General features: G+C 37.2%; 2 protein-coding genes across 3 annotated transcripts; both read right to left on the bottom strand.

Moving 5' to 3' along the window:
- Positions 1-242: 242 nt before the first annotated feature.
- Positions 243-4,431, bottom strand: LOC103926676 (pentatricopeptide repeat-containing protein At2g36980, mitochondrial). 2 transcript variants are annotated; one of them, XM_048581896.1, is made up of 2 exons: positions 4,126-4,431; positions 243-3,009 (listed from the first exon to the last, which is right to left on the bottom strand). In XM_048581896.1, the coding sequence occupies exon 2, from the start codon at positions 2,238-2,240 to the stop codon at positions 357-359; it is 1,884 nt and encodes a 627-aa protein (XP_048437853.1). In that variant the 5' UTR covers positions 2,241-3,009; positions 4,126-4,431; the 3' UTR covers positions 243-356. The 2 variants fall into 2 exon arrangements, with proteins under 2 accessions (XP_048437853.1, XP_018497907.2); XM_018642391.2 differs by having other exon boundaries at positions 243-2,302; positions 4,126-4,430.
- A 5,333-nt stretch (positions 4,432-9,764) lies between these two features.
- LOC103926675 (bifunctional 3-dehydroquinate dehydratase/shikimate dehydrogenase, chloroplastic) lies at positions 9,765-16,041 on the bottom strand. Its single transcript, XM_048581895.1, has 11 exons — positions 15,816-16,041; positions 15,180-15,439; positions 14,798-14,903; positions 11,962-12,180; positions 11,382-11,728; positions 11,205-11,268; positions 10,956-11,064; positions 10,710-10,853; positions 10,289-10,437; positions 9,913-10,075; positions 9,765-9,809 (listed from the first exon to the last, which is right to left on the bottom strand). The coding sequence occupies exons 1-11, from the start codon at positions 15,834-15,836 to the stop codon at positions 9,766-9,768; spliced, it is 1,626 nt and encodes a 541-aa protein (XP_048437852.1). The 5' UTR covers positions 15,837-16,041; the 3' UTR covers position 9,765.
- Between the last annotated feature and the right edge of the window lie 279 nt (positions 16,042-16,320).

Below are 16,320 nucleotides of genomic sequence, written 5' to 3'. Positions count from 1 at the left end.
CCTTTAGTTTCTAAAATTTTGTTTACAAATTTAGTCTCTCTAGCATTACCTATAACCACATTGTCCTCCAAGAACTCAAAGAGGATTTGATTTAATTCATTAAGTAATCATGTTAGCACTAATCACCACTTAAACTTCAAATTATACATGTTAAAACTTGGCACTAGATGGAACCCAACATTAACAGCAAAACTCTCGTGCATGACACGTGATGCTAAAGGCAGAGTGGTGAGCCCAAATCCTGAAGGAAGGTAAGCTCATTGGGCCACAAGCGCAATGGGAGACCTCAAATCTAATAGTGTAGGGAATCAGTTACATTTACAAATTCTGAATTTGGAGTAAAACTCATATTTGTTTCAAATTTGAACACCAACACAGCAGCATGGATTCCTCATTTCAAAATCAATCAAACTTAATACATTACATAACTCATCGTTCATACACGAATACGAATGCTTCCCGGCTACAAAAGCCTTTACCTTGTTTCTCACTTGTATCCAACTACAACCGGGCATTTTCTTCACCCCTTGATTAACCATCATCTTCCTAACCATTTCTGCTTCCTTCCATTGCCCGCTCGCACAATACAAATTTGATAGTGACACATAACTCGCCTCTTTATGCGGCTCTAGTATCTTCAGACTTTCGCCCAAACTTTTTCCAAATCCTATGTCCCCCTGCGCAGAACATGCCCCGAGCAGAGCTTCCCATGAGCTCGTCTCACCACCACCTACTTCCGAGTACTTATCAACCAGTTCCTTTGCTTCCGCTAAGTAACCACCTCTGCCAAGCATATCCACCATGCATGTCACATGATCCATTTCGGGGGAAAGGCCATAAACTGATCTCATTGTTTCAAAAAGCACATGACTTTCCTCTATAAGCCCAGCATGGCTGCAACTCATCAGCAGGCCAATGAAGGTCACATTATCCGGTTTTACTCCGTTTTCCACCATCTCTTCAAAAACCTGTACAGCTTGGATAGCTTGCCCATGCAATCCAAATGCAAATAACATAGCATTCCAAGATACTAGATCCTTGTCAGGAATATTACGGAATATACGGACTGACCCTTCTAAATCCCCACATTTAGCATACATGTTAACTAAGCCATTCCCAATAAAGACATAAGCATGGAAGCCATATCGAAGTATGCAACCATGGACCATCTTACCATGTCCAAGTACTGCCAAGCTTGAACATGCATGAAGGACAGCTCCAAATGTGAAGTCATCTGGTTGCACTCCACTTCTCACCATATCCACAAAGAAGCTACCAGCTTCTTCTCCAGGTCCATTTTTTGCAAATCCAGCGATCATAGATGTCCAGGAAACAACATTCTTTTCAGGAGCCCGCTGAAATACAAGAAGTGCTTCGTGAGTATTCCCCAGTTTCATGTAGGTATCAATCATGGCATTCCAGGACACTTGTGTTAGAGTTCCAATGGATTCAAAAATCTTTATTGCATTTTCATGGCAGCCTACTTCAGCATAAAAACTTAAAACCGAGTTCTTGACCTCTGCAGCAGAGCTCCAACCACTTTTAATGACAAGAGCATGTACCATGCAACCACACCAAAATTCTAACGCTTCAGCACAAGCATTCATGAGAGCACTGAAAGTCCATTGATCTGGCTGACGCATACTCTCTGTCATCTCTTTCAACAAAGTCAAACAAGACTCCACTTCTCCATTTCGTGCATAACCGGCAATCATAATATTCCAAGCTATCTCAACCCTTTTTGGCATCATAGAAAACACTTCATGGGCAACATCGAACTGAGCAGAGTTTGTCTGTGCAAATAAAAACGAACACCAAGACACCTCATTCCTATGTTTCATTTCTTCAAAAACTTTCCTAGCACTCAAGGGATTCGAACACTTCCCATACATATCAATAAGCGCATTATTAACCGGCAAGTAAGACCGGTAACCCAAAACAGTAACTAGCGTGTGAATTTGGGTTCCACACTGAAGCTCATATGCACCAGCACACGCACTTAAAGTTGCAGTGAGGGTAAAGTGATCTGGCCTAGTGTCAGAGATTCTCATGCACCGGAAAAGCAAGAGAGATTCGTTATGAAAATCCAGTTGCGTATAGCTAGTAAGCATTGCATTCCAAGCAATAGAGTCTCTGAAAGGCATTTCGTTGAAAATTTTGCGAGCACATGTTATTTGGCCAGATCTTGCAAGGGCTACTATCTTTGACGTTGTATGAAACAAATTTTGAGTGCATATCATTCTACTTTAGGAGTTCTAAGACAAGCCCATTAATCTACAAAACCATTTTGTGTAGGAAAATGCTGCCAGTAGCAAACAAAAAGTGTGAGATAAATAAGATAAAGATTGATTACAGAAAGACTACCACAATATAGCAATAAATCTGAGAAGTCGAATGCAGGCCGTAGGGAATGGAGCAACTGGTGCAAAAATTCATGGCACAGCACAAGCTTAGGCAATAAAGAAAGATACCCCCATACAGATTCATAATATAAGATTCAAATCCTAAATGCAGGAATCACTCTATTTTCTCCTCATTCACATTTGTACTTGTAGGTTTACAACCATCCTAGTAAAACTTTCATTTTATTAAGAGAAAAAGAAACACCATATTCTACAACGAGGCTTTCCCCAAAATACGAAGTAATAATTAAAACATATAAGTCCATTTTATTTGAACCCTGTATAAGTGCATTAGTTTTTCATTCACAATTAGTTATGACAGAATGTATCTTGAAATAAACTTCTCAACAAAGTTGTCACGCAGCCTAAACACAAGAACATTCTCTATCCCATATTAAAATATACCAGATTTAAACACTCTGGGACTCTGGATTAGGCCTTTTTTGGTCGAAGTGAGGTTGAGAATTTAAGGAAAAATACGTGTCCAATAACAGAGAGTGTTAAGTACCCAAAACATGCCATGTATTGTAATTTTAGTGCTGTCTACATCAAGTCTTAAGACTCGAAAGAATCACTATGAAGTAGTGCATCATGGTTGTTATACCACCTGGCAAACGAAAAAAAAACGTCAAAATTGTTGCAGGTATTTGGAGACAAATTTGGAAATTCCAACTCTCACACAGGAAGGGTAAATGGTTAACAAGCATTTCCTTGTTAGGTTGTTTAGATTGCATGACTTTTTTAACATATTTCTTCAAAGGGTGACTGTTTAAGGTGACTAGCATGAGTTTTTGCTCTAAATTTTGAAGCTGACATACAGGGGAAAAAATTAGCAAGAAAAACGATCACAACCAGATATGTTTGACAGACAAGTAAGTGATTCGTGAGTCGTGATAGCCAAGACTCAAGACTGGCAAGAGTACATTAGAGTTTACTCAGAATGGACGTGAGGCATATACTAATCATGTAGACAACAATCGTGCTGGCATAAGATTTGGGGAAGAACCAAGTCGATTAGAGAGTCCAAGTCTAGTCGGTTGCATCCTGACTGGTGGAGATTTGAGTTTTACACGTTAAAATCATTGTCTTGTACATTACTGACATGTGGAGCTTTGATTAAACAATTAAATTGAAAACATAGTAAATATACAGCAACCTGGGTTTGTTAAGACAATCCAGTTACATTTGTAATCTTTCCAACTATAATCAGTGTATGTTCGAACATATATGTGGGATTGTGCAATTGTTTGTTAAGGCTGAACAAACGTAATCGTGAACACTGAAGATGAAGAATCGATCCAAAACTGGACTGGGGCTGGAGAAGAAACTAGGTTTGGGGCCTGAGTCATCCATGGGGGGAAATATAAAACGTAAACCGTAAACCCCGGGTCAGAAGACTCAGAACCTAATCTCACTTGGCTAACTGCATTCTTGTGTTAACAATGAAAGAACAAGAAACCTTTCAATACTGATAACGACAACAGGTTGGATGACGGAACAAATTACTAACTTTATTCCTTAAATGTTTCAGTCAAAAACAATGTACGAACATCCACAACTACTCAAAACTAACTAGTCATAGCTAAACCAATTACCAACAGAAAAAACAGAAAGACGTCTTACAGAAATTAAAGCATGATTAACCATTAAAATTAATTTCCGAAAAGATGTAGAACAAACATAATAATCCAATAAATTGAAGGAAATGAGGATGATTAAACACCTGGAAAGCTAGCTTTAAGGCGACAGATGGTGCTGGGATGGTTCAAAGTCACAACAACTTTGCCACTTTGTCTGCTCACACTTAATCAGGAAAAGATAGAATATGTGCTAGTTACCCAATTCGCTCAAACCCGCTTCCAATTCCGGCGCCGCTGTGCGTGCGTCCTCATCGCTGCCAAAGCTCCATTTGTGGAGGCTGGTGGCGGTGGATACAGAAACGGAGAGAGAGATGAGTCAATTACACTAAATCTTTATCATATTTTCACAAGACCCCTTCATATTTGTAAAATTTTACTAACACGCATTAAATTTTAATTCACTTGCACATAAGAAACTATTTTTAAAAACAAATTTACCCATGAAATTAGTTACATAAGAAAAATGTAAACTTATACAAAGAAATAGAAAAATCAAAACACCAAAACACCCTGCCCGTTGGGCAAGGGCAATACAATGGCAGTTACTATTCACTACAAAAAGTAATTGTTTTCTATAGCAATATATTTGTGCAATTTTGTTATCTTATTTATTTGCATCTATTTAGTTAATTTTCATTTTTTGTAGTGTTTTATGTTATTGTCATTTTATTATAGGTCCATTTGATAAAGTTGACAATTGGAAGTTAAATAGAGCAAATAGCAGCAATTTTGGACTTAGATTGGATAACATGTGTGGACTACACAAGGGTTAGACGTTTTTGGAGTTTAAATGGTGTTAAACATGCGCCAAAATCTGGAGGATTTGAAGTTGAGACTTGAAAGACAAGGAATTGCATGAGGAGGAAGAGTTCTAGTTGGAGTGAAACACTACCTAGATATAAGGCAATTATTATCTTATATTATCTCTAGCTACAAAGAAGAGTCCTAATCATTTTGAAACATTCTCCAACTGTTTTCGTGCAGTCCTTCAATAACTTAAACATTTCATCATAATTCCTACAACTTTTGGTCATAACAATTCATCCATAAGTCATTCAAATCATCCATTGAACACGCAAAAGTCCAAAGTTCTTTCTTTTCTTCATTAGTTTCAATGTTTATTATAGCTTTCTTTTCAATTATGATGAACATGTGTAACTAAGTTCTTTTTAGTTAGAGGTGAATTCGTAGCCATGAACATATGTTTTATATGAATTGATTACATTCAATTATTATTTCATAAAACGTAAATGTGATTTACTTATCCTGTTTATATAGAACTTATTCCTGTATGTTTATTAAGGATGCATACTTAGTTTGCATGTAGAGATTTGGAGCTACAATATAAGTGAATTTCACCTAATCGTTATGAACTTGTATTAACAAGTAGTAAAAATCAATGAACGTTGATTAAGTTAAGTTAAATCTTTGCAAGAGAATCATGTTATTCATAGTTACAATTGCTTTGTCAATGCTTATGATTTTCACAGAACTTAGTGACCTTTGATATGTATTTCTATCATGTTGTTCATAGTTAGAAAACTTGAGAGGAATTATTTGAGTTGTGCGACGCTTTGTCCAATTCAATGAGCTTAGGAAAAACTGGGAGTTAATTAGTGTTATTCACGGTTAATTGGGGCATTGTCATTCACAATTTATAGAAAAATAACTAAAAATCAATTTGTATGCATATGTATCCTGTGCAGAGAAGAATCATTTAGCAAGCCTTTCATCCATCAATCACCTAAAGTTTAATTGTTTGTTGCAGCTTTGTTTAATTGTTAATTTTGGTTTCAATTCTAGTTAAGTAAATTCATTCAAATCCCCAATTCTTTTTTAGTTTGTTTAATTTAGCTTTTAATTTTATTTGTGTACTTTATTAAGGATCATAGTGTAAAAGATAAGATTTAGAAGTATTAGTTTGTAAATATTTCTATAGTTTGTTAAAGTTTGTTATTTGGACAGTTAGGATTTGTTGTTTGTTATAGTTGGTGAGCTGTCAATCATCTGTGTGATGATATATTGTATAAATACTAAACTCTGTAATCTTATTTGGTAATCAATGAGAAGAAAATTTTCGTATCATGGTATCTCTCGCCACTGTCTAACAACCAATCCGTTTTCTTCTTCTTCTTTTGATTCCCCTTTTCTCTCACTAAAACCCTAAATCGCAACCATGGCGACCGCTATTTCTCCTTCCTTTGATTCAGATTCTCAAATTCATCAGCCTCCAAGTCCAAATTCGTTGCATCGATTACGATCAATAACATCGGTTCCATGGTGCCAATCATGCTCACCACAACCAATTACCTCACATGGAGTGCATTATTTGCTCCGATCTTTTGTCGTTACAACCTCACTAGCATCATTGATGGATCTACGGCCACTCCACCTAAATTCGCCTCGCAGTCTCACATCCAAGAATTCCGTTCAAGACTTCGCACAATTACGAAAGGCACATCCACTGCAGCTACATATCTTCAACAGATTGAGGAGATCGCTGATGAGCTTGCAAGCGCTAGAGCTCCTATTGCCGACTCTAAGCTCATATCTGTTACATTTCATGGCCTTCCATCAGAGTATGAATCTTTTGTTGATGCAATCCACTTCTGTCTTGGATCGACAACCATTGATGAACTACATGGTTTACTACTGAGCAAAAAAAATTCAACTTGCAAATTGCAAGACCTCAACTGCCTTAGGTTCTTTTCAGGCTTTTCACTCTGATCTTGGATCATCTGCTGCCATTTTTCTTCTCCTGCCTCAAAACTCTAATTCTCAGACGTTTGCTGCTTAGAATTTCACCAATTTCAATCAACCTCACGGTTGTGGTCAAGATCGCAATTCTCGATTCACCAATCAGCGTCAAAATTACTCCAACTCCGGGCCTAATAACCAGTGTCAGAATTCCTTTCACAACAATTATTAGCATACAAATCGTGGTGGTCGATTTGGTTCTCAATTTTTTGGTCGCTGACTTACCTGCCAAATCTGTTGTCAAAATAATCATGAGGCTGCTGAATGTCCTCATCGCCTGAATCCTCAATTTGGCTCAAGATCTTCTCAATCTGCAATGTGTGCTAACACTAGTCAATCATCTCCTACTCCAACTTGGCTTCTTGACTTTGGTGCCAACTCCCATATGACAAATTCGACTGCAAACTTGCAAAGTTTAGAACCCTACACAGGACCCGAGCAAGTCTACATTGGTGATGGCAAATGTTTGCCCATTCTTCATTCTGGTTCCTCTACTCTTTGTACTACTCATCATGATTTTGCTCTTAGAAATGTCTTACATGTTCCTAATTTAAAGCAAGACCTATTATCTTTGATCAGAGACCTAAGCCTCATGCACACACGAGGTTGGGTGGGGGGAGGGGTTAGGTCAACGGATCTCCGATGCCTAAGTTAGCTTCTCTGAGAGAGTAAAGTGTTTAGGGCATTTTTAGGGTTGTCAAAGCTCTGAAAATTTGGTAGACTATGGGGTATTTATAGGGATAGGGACGACCATATAGTGTCTAATGGAGAGATATTCTCTAAATATTCCTAATATATTTAAGAGAAAATAATATCTTGAGATAATGGAGTAATTATCCCTAATTGATTTAAATTAGGATTACTTACTTAGTCAATCTTCAATTGGAATGTATTAAAGATAGGATTTGGGTAATTAATCTTTATCTTTAATTCCTTGCCAAGGACATGTGAGCTATAGGCAGTTGTGTTCAGCTACTGATTCCTCCAGGGATGTGAGCTGCGCGTGGAAGCATCTAAGAAGCACGCCCATTTATTGAGGGCAATCTTGTATTTCTTGAATAAAAGTCCACGTGTCGCCTTAAAATTTTTGTGAATATTTTAGGCTCCACAAATAGTAATCAATATTTTGTGTAGAAACAATTATCTATAGTTTGTTAAAAAAGAAAAACATCAATTCTCACACAGTAGTTAATTGTTTCTACAAAATATGTGCATGGTGTTTTATTTTTGTCGTTGAAACTGTGCATAATTAGTTCGTAGGAGAAAACGAATTGAAACAAAAATATAATGAACGAAAAGGCCACACTTTATGTAATGGTAAAAGGAATAGCAAAAAAGTCGGAACCTTTTTTTCTTAGGAAAACCATGTGATGATGGTTTACTGAAGGAAAAAAAAAAAAAAAAAAAAAAAAAGCCATGATCTAAAGAAGGAGAGAAGAGGAGGGGTGACATGTTTGTGTTGAAGGCCGGCAACGGAGTAGGACAAAAATTGAGTTATTTTTGTTATAAAATTAAAAGAATAAAGTCGCAATGAATGAAGAAAAGTAGTTAGAAGACTTACAAATTTAAGGGTTAATAGATTATTTGTTTCTGAAAGTGAATGTTTTGAAATTTTCAGGCTGTTCATATTAATGCAACTTTTGTTTGTGTGTCAGCTTTAGACTGTGATAAATGGACTCTATTAAAACAATGAGATATACAAGATTTGTTGTTAAACAACAATCTCAATAAGAATTTGGCTGAATTCCAGCATTTACCATCCCAAAATGAAATTTTAATATTTTAGGATCTTACATTTTTTTTTTAATTATTTGTTTGCTTTCTCTCCCATTTGCATTCATATGGTTTTGTAGAGTTAGGTTACATTATAAATAGTTCATCTGGGCCTTAGGTTTGTAATCAATTATATTATTATCAATTAGACTTTTAGAATTTTTTTTTTTATTTCCTCACGGATTCCGGGAGCTTATTTGCTAGTAGATTCTAGCGTCGGAACTTTCTTTGATTTTCTGTGTCATACATCCGCTGCGTCACACAGCTCTAGACAAAATTACGTAACCAACAAACAAAAGTAACAAGATGTGCGCACAACTTAAATATTTATTAAGAAACAATCATGAATGTATATAGGATATGCACGTCAAACGCAACCAAAGAGGCCTACACGTGCCAATATGAACACCACAATATCACAATTACAAAAGCACCAACAATACAATACAATTCCTCAACAATGGGGGATTCACATCTAACCTCGTAACACTCGCGAGGACTGAACCGTGGAAATCGTAGAACCACAAAAAAATAAAAAATAGCCATTATGAAGAAAAGACCGCACACCATTTGATGATCTTGAAACCGTCAATGTAAAAGCACTACTGTGAGTCACCTCCAACAAACGCCAAGCGTCCTTCTCATAGTCTTTGTCATGCGCATAACCCAAATGAAAAACAAAAGTTCCCACCTTAACTCTGAACAACAACCACTGCTCAAAGATCCGAGTTTGTTGCGTAAGGCTAGGGGGCTAGGGTTTAGATTTTTTTTTCTGGTATCAGCAGCATAATTGAATACATAAATTCGAGTCATCAAATAAAAAAAGAATGTGAACATATGCGGCAAAATACAAAGGATTTAGCTTAGAGAGATTTATCAGTCTACCGGTACACGAATCAGTATACCAAGAGTCATAATTTAATTTAAGAAAAATTATTTCTTTTCAAGTATTCATCCATCTTATATTATGACGAATAGTGTTCCCAGTTTACTGAAGAAAAAAAATCTCCTTACCTCTACAAGCTGCAACCCATGGACTAGACCTAATCTAGGTTTGCATTTTGGGCATAAATTAACTTTTCTATTAACCCTTCTTAAGAAGAAAAAAAACTGAGAAATGTAGAAAAGCATAAAATTCAGAACCATTTACATGAAAACGGTAAAACGAGAAAAAATAATTAACACAACTAACCTCACGAGTGATTTTCCATGACTTTTCTAAATAGTTTCTTTGGAGCTGCAATTGACATTTTTTTTTTTTTTTATAGTAAGAGTCAATTAAATAGATATCATGTTGTTGGTAGAATTTTAAATTTTCCTTCAATATAAATTATTGTTACCTGGCAATCCAGTGAACTTCTCAAACTGTTCATATGCCTGTCCAATGAACATCTCCAACCCACTCACAATTGTGACACCACATTCTTCTGCTTCCCTCAACAGTCTCGTCATTTTTGGGGTGTAGATGGCATCGAAAACCAATGAATAATATTTCAGAGCATGCTGCAAAAATAGAAACGGTAGTCCACTCGAATCATGATTTCTAGTGTCCGTCGATGATCGTTTTAAGAAAAACTTGTGTACGGCTCTTCTTCTAACATGACAGTACTCGGCCGCACAGTATTCCAGTTAAAAGATCCCCAAGATAAGATCACATGTACAAACATTTAATGATCGTATAGGTAATGCAGCAACAGAAATGTGAGTAGCACAAACCTTGGAAAGGGGTGTGTCGCCAACGTTCGGTTGCATTCCAATCGATGTTGTGTTTGCAAGAATCATGCCATCCTCTGGAGGGATATTGCCTAGATCAGCAAGAGATACCGCGTCACCACCGACGGTGTCTGCAAGTTCTCTGGCTCGATCTTCATGAGCAAAGTAAATATATAAATAAATCGATATATATCAAGAACGAATAATTAATCTCAACGTTTCTTTCTATAATACATTTATAACCTAAGTGACGAATAATTATTTAGAGGCTTACGAATGTAGATTGTAGAGCAATAGTGTGTGCAAACCATCAAAGAGGAAGAATACATGAATATGCCAGTGAATGAAATGGTCTGAAAGCAAGCACAGAAGAGAACACGAAACAAATAGTTTATGGAAGATAAAAACAAAGACAGAAGTAAACCATATGTGCGATTGGCAATTAGAATCCTTGCTCCCTTCTGCTTTGCACCATAAGCAAGTGCCTTGCTTGCACCACCAGCACCGATGACAACAAACAGCCTACCGGCTAAAGGGGAACCAGTTACACTGCCAGCATTAGGCGAACCTGTAAAAAGAGATATGTGTAAACCTACGGAAAGGTTGTTACAATCACAAACATGGAAGAGAGAGTAGAGCTAGCTGCTACAAAATATAGAGGAAACCTAACCTTTCAGTCCTTCCTCAATAGCAGAAATAGCACCAACATAGTCCGTATTGAATCCATATAGCTTCCCGTCAGTTGGTCTCCTTATAATGCAGTTAATAGCTCCGATTGACTGAATATTTTCGATCAAGAGATTCAATTCAATCAAGTACAAGCAGTACAAGTCGAGAAGAAAGTTGATATATACGCAATTGAAAAGAGGTCAGCCAACTCCTCCAAAATAAACTGCCAGCATCTTAGTATGATGATTACCTTTGCAACTGGATCAACCTCATCACAGCACTTAACTGCAGCTTCCTTGTGAGGAATACCAACGCTGCGTCAGAATTGAAGATAAGAAGCTGTGATATTGAAGGAAAATGTCCGACAACAAAATGTATATGGATATTCTACTAATTAGACACTAAAACACTCAACATAAAATTGAACCTGAATCCAGCAAAATCCATGCATGAGTATGTCTGGAAAAATTTTGCAATATCATCTACCAACAAATGTGCATAAACACCGTTGAAACCGACTGAGTTGAATACTTCATTGTACAACTTTGGTGATTTGCTGTGACTGACAGGCTTGCTGATGACGCCAAACACTTTTGTGTCGGGCCCTATCTGTCTGAAATTGTATAAATGTAATAGATCCTTGACTGTAGGTTGAGTAGGAGCAGAAACTATTCGAGACTCCAACGTACCATAAGTAAGATAACCACCAAATTTTGCAGAAAGTATCCGTGAAATCAAACCCCTCTCGCCCAGTACAAGTCCTATAAACGGAGCCTGAAATCCCAGGAAGGAGTAAATTTTCATTTGGATAAGAAACAGATACCTTAATTATTTAAGCTAAAGGAACACAGAAACAGGGAATTTATCTCTAAACACGCTGATATCAAGTATCTACTCAGTACAGAAAATTCATAACACAAAACTAGGCAAGTTCTCAAGAATCTGCAGTCTCCTTGATCTACATAAACGAATAATTATATACGCACACACATACACACAATCCTTACTTGAGAATGAACGGTTATTTGAAAAGTGCGTGCTACATCTGTTATATCCAGGGAAGCGGTTGCAATCTTCACTATGTCAGCTCCACTAGCTTGTATTCTTGCTACAAGATTGCCAAGAGCCTCCACAGATGGGGTATCTTGAAAGTTGTGAGAAGAAACAATGACTTTTAAAGTTTCTGGCTTCTTTCCATTTATAGAGTCGATGAATTCACGAGCAACCTTCAAAAAGAAGTGATTAGATTAGTAATAGGTAATCTTTATCAAAATTTTAAATTGGAAATGCAAAGAAGCACATTTCCTAGTATGTTTGTGATGATGGTACTGATAAGAGTAGCTTATCTACATTTTAGGTGGAGGTGAATGTGCAGCCCTTCTTCATCAATATTATTTCAAAGAACCAGCTGAGTTATAACTAGCAGTGTGCACAAAAACGACATCAGTTGTTTTCAAGAACAAAACACTTGCAGTAAGCCTCTTTTTCAGCCATGAGATACGAACAATAAATACTTAATCTCTTTGATGATTGTATAACTTGTAAGAATTGTAAAGTTAGACCGGGAGAGAGCCTAGCTAACCAACATCGCATGTTGGTGATGGATGCACATATCAAAATACATAGAAGAAAGAACAAGACCTTGAAGTGTCCAAAGAATTTGCTCCACATCAAAAGTAATTTTGGTGGTGAAGGAGAAGGTACATGAAAAAATTTCGGCAAAGAAGGAATGTTGTAAAGCCTTATACAAGGATACAACTGATGAAAAGTGTCAGAGGCATAAGATAGCGAAGAAAGAGACGAATAAAGCCCTAAGAGAAGCGAAGCTAGCTACTTTTGACAATATGTATAAGCGATTAGATACCAAAGAAGGGGAGTTGGATATCTATAAACGGCTAGAGCAAGGGAAAGGAAGACAAGAGACTTGAACCCAGTAGGGTGTACTGAAGGATGAGAATGGAAATGTTCTAGCTACGGAGAACACGGTTAAAGACAGATGGAGAGCTTATTTTCATAATCTATTCAATGACGAGCACGAAAGGAATACTTCTTTGGGTGAGTTGAGTAACTTGGAAGAGTGTAGAAATTACTTTTTGCTGCCAAATCAGGAAAGAGGAAGTGGTTGTAACTCTAAAAAAAGACAAGGCATAGAAAAGCAGTGGGTCCCAACAATATACTTACTGAGTGTGAAAGGTCTTGGAAGAGACAGGTATAGCATGGTTCACAAACCTTTTCAATAAGATTTTGAAATGAAGAAGATGCCAAATGAGTGGCAAAAAATCAATCTCGTGCCTATCTACAAGAATAGGGGCGACATACAAAATTTCATAAACTATAGGGGTATTAAGTTAATGAGTCATATAATAAGCTTTGGGAAAGAATAATTGAGCATAAATTGAGGCAAGAGACCCAGTCTCAAACAATCAATTCAGGTTCATGCTTGGTCGCTCAACTATGGAGATAATCTATCTCTTACGAAGATCAAGGGAACGATATAGAGATATGCAAAAGGATTTGCACATGATCTTTATAGACTTGGGAAATAACGTAGGACAAAGTCCCAAGAGAAATTCTTTGGAGGATTCTAGTGAAGAAAGGAGTACGAATTGCATGTACGGTGAAGCAAGAATTGCAGTAAGAACTCATAAAGGACAAACTGAAAGTTTTTCCATAACCATAGGGTTACACCGTTGCTTAGCTTTAAGTCCTTATCTTTTTGCATTGGTAATGGATGAGTTAACGGGACACATTCTAGATGATATCCCTCCATACATACTTTCCGCAGATGATATAGTATTGATAGATGAAACGCATGAGGGAGTAAATGCGAAGCTTAAGCTTTAGCAGGAGGTGTTCAAATTTAAAGGTCTTTGCCTAAGTAGGTCAAAGACAAAGTACATGGAATCTAAAGGTCTTCGCCTAAGTAGGTCAAAGACAGAGTACATGGAGTGCATGTTCAGTGGGAATGGGGGTCCAAATAAGATAAAGGTGAACATTAGAGATCAGGAAATACCAAAGAGTGAACGTTTTCGCTATTTTTGATCTATCTTGCAAAAGAACAGAGAATTGGATGGAGATCTCAACCCTATAATACAAGCTAGATATGTGAAATGGAAAAGTGCATCAGATGTGTTGTGTGATCGTCGCATGTCACTAAAGCTCAAGAGAAAATTTTATCAGACGACAATAAGGCCAAGCAATACTTTATGGCACATAATGTTGGGCAGGTCAAGCATCACCACGTACAAAAGATGAGTGTAGCGAACATGAGAATGCGTCAGTTGGATGTGTGGGCACATGAGAAATGATAGGAAAAAGAACTGAGGATATTCGAGGTAAAGTAGGAGTGGCGGCAATTGAAAATAAGATGAGAGAAAATTGGTTAAGGTGGTTTGGATGTGAACCGAAGACCTACAAATGCTCCGGTTAGAAAATGAGATTATGAGATAGAGCTTAGGGCAAAAGGGAAATAGGAAGACCTAGGAAGACTTTGGAAAGAGACTTTAAGAAAATACATGGAGTACTTGGAGCTAGAAGACTTGACGCAAAACCGAGCGCAATGGTGTTCTAAAATTCATATAGCCGACCTCACTTAGTGAAATAAGACTTTATTATTGTTGTTTTGATGGTTTTTACCAGTGTTCACCTAGTTTAAATCTGTTAAGTGTTTTTCACATGCATTTTAAAAGTACAATTCATCCCAATAAACGAAAAAACAGAAAAGTATCAAATGGAAAATGGGTCCATTAGAATTTCCGTAATGCCATCACGTTAAACTTATGATGATCCAACCGTGGCAAATAACATAAATGACTTAAAAGTGTACATTTGTAAGAGAGCAACCTGAAGCTCGACATCAATGTAATCAGCTCCGAGCTCTATCGCTAATCGAAGTGCATCCAGTCGAGTTTTTTCATCACCATCATACTGGCCACCTTCCCATATTGGCCTACAAAAGTTCATAACTGTCAGCTGATAGTACCAGACAACTGGGAGATTCTTAGGGGAGATCACAAAGCAAGCTTTTAAGAAATTAATTAAGATCGAAACAGAGTATACTGCTGAAAAGAATCTTTGCAAAACTAGTCGAAGAAAGTTGAGGTTTCACCATAAAACCGATTGGCAATATTGGAGAGTAGCCCAACACTAGTGACATTCCTCAATTATTCGATTCAAGTAGTCCAACTCTTATGGAAAATGTTGTAAAAGGCAGGAAATGTCTCACCTATAACTGAAAAGTGTCGGCAAAGGGCACTCTTTCACTAGACGCTTGAGATCTTGATTGTGATCGAAAACCTTCAAACAATCCAATCGAATCTCCACAAGGTCAGCACCAACGACTTTTGCCTCGCCCATATCGATCACCATCTGATCGACAGTCTCAGCCATTATCGGAACACAAAGTAAGGTCGAGTTCCTCGCCCTCATCCCGTTACATTTCACTTCCAGTCCATCAGAACCAGCAGCAGAAGAAGAAGAATCAAGCTGATCAAAATTCAACCGAAACAGAAGACTGTCAGTGAGATCCATCATAAAACCAACTACTTATAAGCACATGCAAGCTCATTTTTTTCCCTGACTTGGAATTCATAGTCTCAACCGTCAATAACAACACAAAATGCGATTCCTATATATCTTCATTTTCCATTCGATCTCTATATCTGATAGGATGTTAACTAAGAAAATTCAGGAAACTTTTTGTTAAGTTAAACATAGTCAGTCAGTAAACCTCCTCCCTTTTGGCAGCTGAGTAAAACAACTCAAAAGTAAAGGAGGAAGATTCTGGTGCTGTACTTTTTAACTTTCTAGTTAAAAGAAGTTGGGAGATGAAAAATGAGTGGAGGATCCAAGTTAGTGTTACCGTAATGTGATGAGATTGCATTGTTCTGTTGGGCCAAATGTGCAGCTGCTTTTGCTGCTCCTCCTTCCTCTTCCAAATGCCTGGTCCGTCAAGGCCGATGAGAGAGAGAGAGAGAGAGAGAGAGAGACTTCTTCCTCTTCCAAATGCCTGGTCCGTCAAGGTTGATGAGAGAGAGAGAGAGAAAGAGAGAGAGAGAGAGATTCACCGTCAATCAATGTTTTGAAATGTGTGCAGGTAGTCTGTCTCAGAATGGATAGTGGTTGGGCGGTCCACGTCGCTTCTTTAAAGAGAGATTGCTTGTTTAAACTGCAATTAAGAGGAACGACTCGTGTTGGTGATTTAGTTGCGGAAATGATTAAATTTTAATAACCACAATATATTAATTACATATTGATAACTCAATGATGATAAATAATAACATAACAATGACATAATAAATACTGATTATTTCTACTCTTAAATATCAAAAACATAATCATTTCTACTATTTCTTTTTTAACAGCAT

This window comes from the organism of the source record quoted next, unplaced genomic scaffold, assembly GCF_019419815.1.
Source record: "Pyrus x bretschneideri cultivar Hongxiangsu unplaced genomic scaffold, Pyrus_bretschneideri_v1 Contig18, whole genome shotgun sequence".
NCBI classification, from domain to species: domain Eukaryota; kingdom Viridiplantae; phylum Streptophyta; class Magnoliopsida; order Rosales; family Rosaceae; genus Pyrus; species Pyrus x bretschneideri.
This window is presented reverse-complemented; position numbering and strand designations above follow the sequence as displayed.

Bases quoted from the DNA above. Each gene is read 5' to 3' on its own strand.
- LOC103926675 (XM_048581895.1), bottom strand. From the start codon at position 15,836: ATGCAATCTCATCACATTACG. The intron at 11,729-11,961 runs GTAAGGATTGTG...CTGGGATTTCAG, and splicing joins AAATAACCGTTCATTCTCAA to GCTCCGTTTATAGGACTTGT. The intron at 10,076-10,288 runs GTTTGTGCTACT...CTATTTTTGCAG, and splicing joins GCGACACACCCCTTTCCAAG to CATGCTCTGAAATATTATTC.
- LOC103926676 (XM_048581896.1), bottom strand. From the start codon at position 2,240: ATGATATGCACTCAAAATTTGTTTCATACAACGTCAAAGATAGTAGCC.